At 35.7% G+C, this 10,583-nt stretch overlaps 1 protein-coding gene across 1 annotated transcript; it reads left to right on the top strand.

The window, feature by feature from the left end:
- The first annotated feature begins 5,460 nt into the window (after window positions 1–5,460).
- On the top strand, window positions 5,461–6,540 carry LOC107855664 (E3 ubiquitin-protein ligase RMA1H1-like). Its single transcript, XM_016700682.2, has one exon. The coding sequence runs from the start codon at window positions 5,733–5,735 to the stop codon at window positions 6,381–6,383; it is 651 nt and encodes a 216-aa protein (XP_016556168.2). The 5' UTR covers window positions 5,461–5,732; the 3' UTR covers window positions 6,384–6,540.
- Window positions 6,541–10,583: the final 4,043 nt, after the last annotated feature.

Raw genomic sequence — 10,583 nt, 5'->3', positions numbered from 1 at the left:
CGAGGGCTAGAACAAACCCTTCTGAAGGACTTCAATAATATTCTCAACTTGAAGTCTGAATTCTGGAAATTAAAATAAAAAATTTCTTGTCTCCTCCAGGGTTATTCAAATACTAGATTTTTCCACACCTCTACCCTGAACAGAAGGAGAAGAAATAGACTCAATTCCATAATAAATGAGAGTGGCTCCTGTCACTATCACCAAAAATATATTAAGTCTACTGTCTCCAATTACTATTCTAAACTCTATACCACTGAGCACACCCTGGGTTATTCCAAGACTCAATCTAATCCCTCCTCTGAGGGATCCATCACCTCCTCTATGCATGACTTACTCCAAACTGTCCCTTCTCAGGAGGAGGTCAAGAGAGTAGTTTTCTCTTTCAAGACTGACAAAGCCCCTGGCCCTGATGGGCTATATCCGTTCATGTACTAGAAGTTCTGGGACACTCTAGGCCCCCTCATTGTTAGATTTTGTCAGAATACCTTCACCCCATATTCAATGGATCCTAGAGTGAACTCTACTTACCTGTGTCTAATCCCCAAGTATAGAAATGCCACCACCTTAAAAAACTTCAGACCTATTGATTTGTGCAACACTCAGTATAAGATTATTACTAAAATCATTTCTACTAGGATCAAGACCTTGCTGGCAAATATCATTGGCCCTACTCAGGCCAGGTTCTTGGAAGGAAGAAGAGCCTCTAAAAATGCCATAATTGTGTAAGAATATGTTAGTCATCTCTCAAAAATGAAGGGCAAGAAGACTAACATTATTCTGAAAATTGATTTAGAGAAAGCCTTTGACAGGATTGAATGGTTCTTTATTAGACAAGCCCTCTTCTACTTCAACTTTCCCACTAACCTCACCAATCTCATCCTCTCTTGTATCGCAACTTCTTCCATCTCCATTTTGGTTAATGGGGGGGAAAACTTCCCCTTTTAACCCCTCTAGAGGCATTAGACAGGGGGAACCTATGTCACCCTACCTTTTCATTTTATGCATGGAACTTCTTTCCAAAGAAATTAACTATGAGGTTGACACTCTGAATTGGATTTCCTTATCCATCTCTAGAACTGGGCCCTCAATCTCTCACTTTTTCTTTGCTGATAACCTTACTCTATTTGCCAAGGCAGACTCTCAAAGCTGTCACACCATTAAATGAATTCTCCATAATTTCAGCTCCTATTCAGGCCAAAGAGTTAACTATAGTAAATCCAAGGTTATCTTCTCCAAGAAATGTTCCCAAGATACCCAGGATAACCTATCCTCTCTCCTAGGTATCCAATCTTCTACCAGCTTTGGTAAATATTTGGGCTTTCCCATCTCTCCCAAGAATCCTGTTAGGTCTGATTTTCAATTCCTCGTTGACAACTTCAAGAGCAAGCTTGCAGGCTGGAAGACAAAATTTCTTAACATATCTAGTTGGGACACCCTTGCTAAATCCTCCCTTTCCAGCATCCCTAACCACATTATACAGTACATTTATCTCCCCACTTCTCTGCATAAAATTATTGACATAACCCAAAGGAACTTCATTTGGGGCACCATTGAGCTGAGGAAAAAATTTACCTTATTAAGTGGGACACCATCTCTCTTACCAAAAAGGAGGGGGGTGGGTATGCATAAGACTAATATTAAGAATGCTGCCCTACTCTGTGGGTTGGGTTGGAGAATGTATTCCAACCCTAACACCTTGTGGGATAGTACCCTCATTGCTAAGTATGGTAACAGGGGAAAAAACCTTTACAATGTTTCTAGGACTTGGTGCAGCATTATCAAGAGCTAGAAATATGCAAGAATGCTCTAGATTGGGCCATTAAAGATGGTACCAAAGTGGATGCCTGGAGGGATAGATGGATTCCTAGGATACCTCCCTTAGCCACCATCATCCATGGTCCCAATACCAACCCTCCTAACTCGGTTCTGGTTAAAGATGTTTGGAAGGAGGGGAGATGGGATTTCCTCACTTTACCCTTCGATATCCCTCCTAACATTGTTAACTCTGTAAGAAATTTTTTCATCCCCAGCTCCCACCTTACCAAGGACACCCCCATGTGGGTGATGAGGGGTAATGGAACCTTCTCTTGTAAGAGTGCCTGCCTACACATTTCCAACAAGAACAAAACCCCTCAAACACCTAACAACTCTTTCAATTGGATCTGGAACCTGAACATTCCCAATAAAATCAAAACCTTTATGTGGCTCATCTAGAATAACTCTCTCCCTACAAACACTAACCTTTCCAATAGGGGCATCAACATCAACCCCTCTTGCCATAAGTGCAACAGCACTCAGGAAGACCAATCCCATATCTTCTTTTCTTGCACCATGGCCAAATCCCTATGGGCTTAACTTATTCAAAAGTACAGAGGTAACATTGAGATCCACCCCAATATGTTTGACCCTAACAATTGTCCTAACACTTGGAAAATACTTAATAACCTCTACTTTGACACCATCACTCCTTGGAACATCTTGTTACGCTTCTGTTTTTGGCATCTCTGGAAGGTTAGGAATGCCAACTCTTACCAAAATGCCAAGTCCCAACTTTGTTTCAGCATTCCTCATGCTGAGTCTATAGAATACCACCTTTTGGGAAATGATAAAGCAAACCACCCCAACATTGTCATCAATCTATGATGGCTCTCCCCTCACTCCAGCACTTTCAAACTCAACACTGATGGATCTTGTGTTGGGAATCTAGGAAAAAAAGGGAATTGGAGGTGTCATCCAGAATAGCAAAGGTGATTGGGTTATGGGTTTTAGCAAAAGCTTCACCCATGCAACCAACAACCTCATGGAGCTAATGACCTTAAGAGAAGGCCTAAATTTAGCTCTTCATCATAACATCAAACCTTTAACTGTAGAGGTAGACTCAATGAAAGTTTTAAATATGCTTTATTATGGTAACCCTCTCTATGATTCAATTGTTAATGCTTGCAGATCTTTCCTAGAGAGCTTGGAGAATCCTCCAGTTCAGCACATCTATAAGGAGCAGAGCAGGGTAGTGGACATGCCGGCTAAGCAGGGATCAGAAAAGGACCTTTTTGACAGACTACATGTCTATACGACTCCGCCAGCTAGTATAGGCATAGTTTTTTGGGAAGACTTAGAAAGAAAAACTCTCTCCCATTCTGTAAATGCTCAACATATAGCAAACCAAAGCAGCTTAGTTTTTGTACCTGGATAGGCACCTGTACAAACTCTTTTAATTATCAATGCATCTTTCTTAACGTACCAAAAAAAAACTATTTTTATTAGTCATACTATTTTTACTACATATTTACTATAAATTTTGCATTACTCTTTAAATATAACTCATATTAAATGAGACATAATTATTCATTTCCTTATTAACAGTGTGAAACACAGAAACATTACAGAGATAATTTGGTATAACTCTTGTGACTATTCCACTCTTTTTTACGTCTTTCTCCTTTTAAAGTAAATCTCTTCTGCACAATTTTGTATAACTCTTTAATCTTTTTATTGGGCAAACCGATAACTAAAAAAAAAAACCTAATTTAAGTAGGTAAAATAGAATCAATTGAAAGAATTTTTTTTACACATTTTGAAAGTGACGGAGGAAGAGGGATGATTGAAGTTTTTAAAAAAATTTTAAAAAATGGGTTTTTTTCATTTTTTACGATGGAAGAAGCTGATTTGACAAAAAATTAACTCCATCACGTGCGTGATGGAGTTTGAAATCATACATTTTTCCACGCAAGCTAAAAAGGGTCATGCGACATATAAAAATAACTAGTTCGGGGGTACTTAAGACGACTTAAAGTTCAAATGTATCATAAATAAAATGAGACAACTTCTGGGGGATAATTTATACTTCTCTCTATTATATTCAAAGGGTGATATGGTAAAGTTATTCCTATTATTTACTATTTTTTAACATGTCTGTCAAGTTAATAGTGGACAATTATTGTTGGAAGAGGGAGTAATTCTATAGTTCATGCGCAATCTTGTTCTTTTATATGATACTCCCTCCGTCTATCTTTATTTGTTCATATTATTAACTAGGGTCCAACAATATTGGTTAAGTTGGAACTATATAAATAATTGAATTATTTATTTCAATTTTACCCTTACTTATTAACTACTGTTATCGTCAATACATTTTTTCAAAATATTGAATTTATTATATCCAAAAGATAATATACTAAAAATTACCTTATTATGTGCTTTTCTGTTCTATTTTCTGCCACCGTCCATATATATTGCCTCATTCCCCTGCCCCTACCATATCTATCACTCTTTAGTAGGATCTAAAATTTAGAGTTTAGAGGTTTTTATAGCAATCTAATTATAAGATATCAACATCATAGTTCTTTAATAGCTCAAGTCATCTTCGTTGCTTTAGATTTAAGTCGTTCTGCTTGAAGATATATTGTAAACTCTTATGGCTAGTATATATGTCTACATGAACCTCATATAAGTAGTAGCGTTATAGCTTTAAAGTAAATATAATAGCTGCTAGCTCAAAATCATGTATTGGTAATTCTTCTCATATGGAAACAACTGTCTTGGGGCGTAACACTACCTTACCATGTTGCATCAATAAACACTCTAGGCCCACTTCCGAAGCATCAAAATACACTTCTGTACCTTTTAGAAATACCAATTTAGGGGTAGAAGTTAACTTATTCTTCAACTCTTGGAAGCCCGTCATCATTCCATTGAAATTTGATTGCTTTGTGTATTAGCTTGGTTAGTAATGTAGAAATGCAAGAAAATCCTTCAACAATACATGGTAATAATTGAGTTTACAGTATTGAATTCACGTGATTTCATATATATTGCATCGCAAATTTTTTTTTTTTTAATTTCAACCTACTTGACACAGATATTCAGATGAAAAAACAGAGATTTTAGTTTTACAAGAGACTCGTACACAAGCCTAAAAAATTCCCTAGTGATTATCAGTGTAATTGGAGCTCCTAAATTTTATTGAGTAAAAGTATTTTTCTCGATTGAACTTATGGGATGTATATTGTGTAGAAGGCCATCAAGTTGTAGCTCCTTGTGCGCAACTTGAGGTACATTTTATTCACGTGAAGTTATTTTCTAGATTTATATTCTTTCCAATGGGGCCCTGTTTTCTAGAATTAATAAAGTTCTGATCATATGTTTAATATTGATAAAACCTTACGAACATCACGTCAGGTGTTTAAATTGATTAGATAGATGTAAAATGTATTTGGACAAATACTCCTCTAACTTAAATTGACCCATCAGGAATTCATTAAATTACTTAAAAACTATGATTTTTTTTATTTTAATTTATGTGACATTTTTTTTTTAATCTGTAAAAAAGAATGTAACGTTTTTATAATTGAAAATTCTTTTTTCCATGATGAAATAATGTATAATCACATAAATAGTTAAGAAGTGTTTTATTCCCACAAATTTAAAAAGTCATCCATTTTTTTAATTAAATTTTATGCCAAGTCAAATAATGTCGTCTAAATTTGAGCCGAGGGAGTAATTTGATATAGTTGGTGAGTATTCACTTGCTTAATAATGTGTAGGGCCTTTTCTTTTTGGCCTTGCCCCTTTAATAATGTTATTTTGACAACCTTAAGAATCATTACTCTTGTTTGCGAACTTCCATTCTTGTTCTGTCCTCGTCCTTATAAATTCCCAATTCCAGTTGTATTAAGAACCTACAATCTAACCATTGTTCGTCTTGGCATTGCGACAGGCACTGGCCAAAAAAAATGGCCTTAGAACAACTTTTTCAAGAGCAAATAGCAGAAACTACCTTTGAAGAACGCAATATTTCCTTAGAGAAGTGGAAGACAATTGATGATAAGCTTGAAGACAATGCTCTGTCTGGAGGTTTAGAGTGTAACATATGCCTAGATATTGTGCATGATCCTGTTGTTACGTTATGCGGACACCTCTTTTGCTGGCCTTGCATCTACAAATGGATACATTTTCAGAGCATTTCTTCTGAAAATACCTATAACCAGAAACCAAAATGTCCTGTTTGCAAGGCTGAAGTCTCAGAGAAAATGTTGATTCCACTCTATGGTCGCGGTCAAGCAACAAAATCATCTGAAGGCAAGGCCCCGAATCTTGGTATAATCATACCACAAAGGCCTCCTAGTCCGAGATGTGGGGGGAAAACGTTGGTAGAAACTAATAATTCATATCCATCCCAGCAACTTCACCATCAAAATTATCCACAAGAGTCTCCAACACATCAAACGTATACAACAGAACCTATGTTAAGCCCCGGTGGCACGACAACAGGGGGAATTGTTTATTCACGGATGTTTGGGAATTCATCAACTACTTTATATGCACAAACAAACTCATATAATCTAGCAGCCAGCAGTAGTCCAAGGTTAAGAAGGCAACTATAACACGCTGATAGATCACTTAGCAGAGTTTGTTTTTTCCTATGTTGTTGTTTGGTAACATGCCTTCTCTTGTTCTGAACGGCTTCTCTGCTAGCTCATAATTTGTAAAATTATTTGGTACCGGTAATATATGATGAATATACGGGTTTGATCAATGTAACAATTGAGCAACTGGATTTTTGCGCATTAATTTTTGGTGTTAATAACCCAAATGGTCACTCAACTTATAATATTTATCTCAGAAAGTGACTCAACTTTGTTTTTTACTCCAAAGTTACTCAATTAAGGATTCTTCTCCCGAAAAGTCACACAACTTTAATTTTTACTTCAAAAGTCACTTAACAATCGATGTTTCACTTACGAAGTCACTCATCCAATTTAATTAATTTTTTCAGTAAAATTTCTAACATGAAATTTAGTAGTAGAATTAAAAACTACACAGGCTCCACGGACTTCCTCCCATACAGGAAAAAAAAAAGATCTAATATCTATACTTGAAAATCCTCGGAAATCTTAGTAGCTCAATTGGTTGGCTACCTGAACTTTCACCTTGTTGGTGAGGTTTCAATTTCCCACCTTGAAATCCCCTTTCGCATTTCCTCTTCCATTACCCCCAATTATTTAAGAAAAAAAAAAAACTTTGGAAACCTCAAACCAATCGATCAAAATATGATTCTAGTCTACTATTCTTATGATAACATAGGTTTCATTTATGTGATAAGAAAGCAGAGAACGCAAATATTTATAGAAATTGTGCGATGGATAGATGTTATTGATGATGAATAAATTTTATATTTGTCTGTGTCTTTGTCAATCTTATCCTCCTTTTATGTACTGGAGTATTTTTCTTACCACGCACCGGTACCAAGACTCCTAAGCAAGGTCTTGGTCACATAACCAAGGTCTTGATCAGCCATATTTGCCTTCACCTTGTTCTAATTTTGTTAATGTCAGGTTAAGTGCTCTTGGTGTTGTTAGAATCCAATTTTAAAGTTCAGTATTAAGCAGGCATCACAATATCCCAGTGCAAATCTGACAGTGCAAGGAACTCCAATATATAACCTTCTCTATTGCCCCTTAAGCTAAGGCAGAGCTAGGGTAACACATGGGGTTTTTCGTCAAAAAATTATATTATACATATAAAGTTAAAAAGTATTTTTTTATGTAATATATGGTAGGTGATGAATTCCCTTAATTTCTTCATGTATTTACTTCTAAAATTCTGATTCTATATTGCTTGTAACGTCTTATAATGTCATATCATTCTGACTTCAACTATCAAATGCAAATGGAAGATGCTTAATTTGTCAAAATTAACTGTCCAGAAGCAATCAAATTTTTCTCCCACCAAAATAAAGAAGGTTCTATTAAGGAGACAGCTTGTTTTCCTTCTAGTGTCATTCTAAAGCAAAACAACAAAAACCTCATAACAAGCCAATAGACATCCCTTCATTTTACAGCCACCTAAAAACAGTACGTGGCCTACAATAACAATAGCATACTCATTGTAATCCGATAAGTGGGATCCAAAAAAAGATAGTGTGTATGCAGATCGTACTCCTACCTTAAAAGCTAAAAAAATTATTTTCAAGGAGGTTCAGAAGGGCGCTGGGTGGAAGAGCCATGTATTTGGGATCAGGTGTATAATAAAAAGTTACTCTCTATGTTTCAATTTATTTTTTTACTTTTATTTTTAGTCAGTTTAATAAAAATGTTTGTTTCCTTTTTTGACAGCTCTTTAATTTTAAATCCACATGGCATATTGAAGAGCATTTTGATACATTCTTCATATTTTTAATTAAAAATATAAAATATAAAAAATATATTTTTACTTTTTTAAATTTCTTATCAAGTCAAAATCAATAACCAAATTGAATTTGAGGAAGTACATCTAGAGAAGGTAATGAATATTCAAACATATAAGCACGAGGATTGAAAAAATGAGCATGCATTAGACGACTCTGTTGTCAAAATCAATGCATCAACATCTCAAAGGGAAATAGCCATAAGCTACGTCTCTCCTATTGCCATCTTGTCTTTATATGTTTGGTTAGGTAAACAACAACAAGTGTTGATGGACGATGATGACATGATGGCTGCCGGCTGTGGAGAGTGATGGTGTAGAACATTCCAAATATGAGTGTGTTTGATGTGAATGAATTGAAAATTGTTTATGGTGGGACATGTCTTAACTTAACAAATCTTCTAGTTAATTTTTTAAATTATTTGAAAGCATGCCAATTGCCACCTATGATAATTGCTCAAGGTATAGGATATGCATAAAGATAATGCTAGACAGATAGTTTTCCTACTGGCATAATACATAAACAGCTATTTATATTTGACCCTAGAAAGTAATTATTATAACTTTGACAGTGCATATCTAGATACATTAACTTGAATTAAGCCGTCAACAAAACACTCCATTCACCCTTGTTATCTTAGGGATATTTAATTATGTTGTGAAACATAGAGTTTGAAGGTATCTAGATGAGGTTCAGCTGACACGGTGGATATAAGTCGATGTGTCATTTAGATATGCATATTCAAATGGTAAAAGCCCCAAACTAAATAAAGAAAATTGAAATACCCTGATTTCTGGACCTTAGAAAATTTCCTTGATTTCTACTTTCTGGGCAAGATATGACTTAGGGAACGAGTCGTACACTTAGGTACGGGTGGTATAGTCCAGTCATATGCTGACTAGTGTTAGGTGGTGGGATGAATTTAGTCACTGGAATGGGAACGACTTAGCAGGTACGAGTCTTTTCGGTGGTTGTTTGGTTACTGCACTTAACCTTAGACTTGATAACTTAGGTTGGATCTGAGTACGAGTGGCTCACCATGAGTTGTAAGCTAGGGTACGAGTCGTACCCAACACTCGTATGGTGGCCAGTGTTCAAACCAGTGTACAAACCTCCTGGGATTCTATTCTTTCAGGGGTACGATTTACGGGTACTAGTCGTACACTTTAAAACGACTTGAGTTTGGGTGTGTCGAACCTTGGACAGTTTTGGGTTCAAGGGGGAATGCCTAGGGTACGATAGGTGGGTACCATTCGTACAGGATGGGTACGACTCGTAAGGGTTAGTCGTACCCTATGACAGAAATTAAGTGCAGTTTAAGTGAGGGCAATATGAATATTTTTTCACTTATCCTAATAAGGACGCACGACTTATATTGCACTTGAGAGGTTATTTTCCCTACTATTCTATTCTTAAACACTTGGAAAACACTCTTAAATCCTCTTTAGGTTTTCGAGCAAAGGAAGCTAGGGTTTCATCTTAAGGAGTAAATTAGGGCTTGTCTTGGTGATTTCTCTCCATCATCATCTTGGTTTAAGGCATGTTCTCTTCCTTCATTGTTATTTCCAACTAATGGCATGGTATTATTCAATGTTTTCATGATTTGAATGTTGTATGATTTTGAATTTTCAAATATAATTTGGGAATTTTGGTTATAAATGCTTGGTTATGATTTTCCTATGTTTTAATTGTGCTTTTATATGCTTTAATGATGGTTTTGGATAATTGGTTGCATGGGAATGATTATTTGGCAATGTACTTTGGTTTTGGAAATACTATGCCCCCAATGTGTTTGATAAAATGCCTATAACAATGCTTTCACTATAATATTAGTCTTTTAATGGAACTTAGGCATGGTTTAAACATACTAATGGAACCATAAATGATATGGATGTTTTAAATAGTTTTGGAATGGTTTGGCTTAATAAACATACTTCTGGGGTACATATGAATCCCCTAAGTTAAATGGATAATATGATCTATGGATACATGGAAATCCCTTGATCTCAAAAAAAGTTTGGCGATAACGCTCAAATTACACTCTTGAATGGGTGTAAACGATCGTTGTCAATATAAAACCCAACTAGGTTGGGGTCGAATCCCACAGGGAATAGGGTGTGAAATCAAGTTGTTTACGATTTAATTCACTGGTAGTTTACTGTTTCCTGAAATGGGGGTTTTAGTTTTGCAGAAAATTGTTTATCATGTTGAACTTAATGTTTGTAACCAAGATTTTATGAGATAACCAGGATTATGTTCACTAGGGCTTATGGAATATGACAGATGCTACCATTAACTTAAGGTTCTCATGGTGTTTAGGATGACAAGCTATCTTTATTGATGATATGATAAAATGTCTCTCGACCTATTCGAGCGTCTAATTTCTTAATCCTCTCAG

This window comes from Capsicum annuum, chromosome 9 (genome assembly GCF_002878395.1).
Source record: "Capsicum annuum cultivar UCD-10X-F1 chromosome 9, UCD10Xv1.1, whole genome shotgun sequence".
Lineage (NCBI taxonomy): Eukaryota > Viridiplantae > Streptophyta > Magnoliopsida > Solanales > Solanaceae > Capsicum > Capsicum annuum.
The sequence above is the reverse complement of the archived record's forward strand: the minus strand, read 5'-3'. Positions and strand labels throughout refer to the sequence as shown.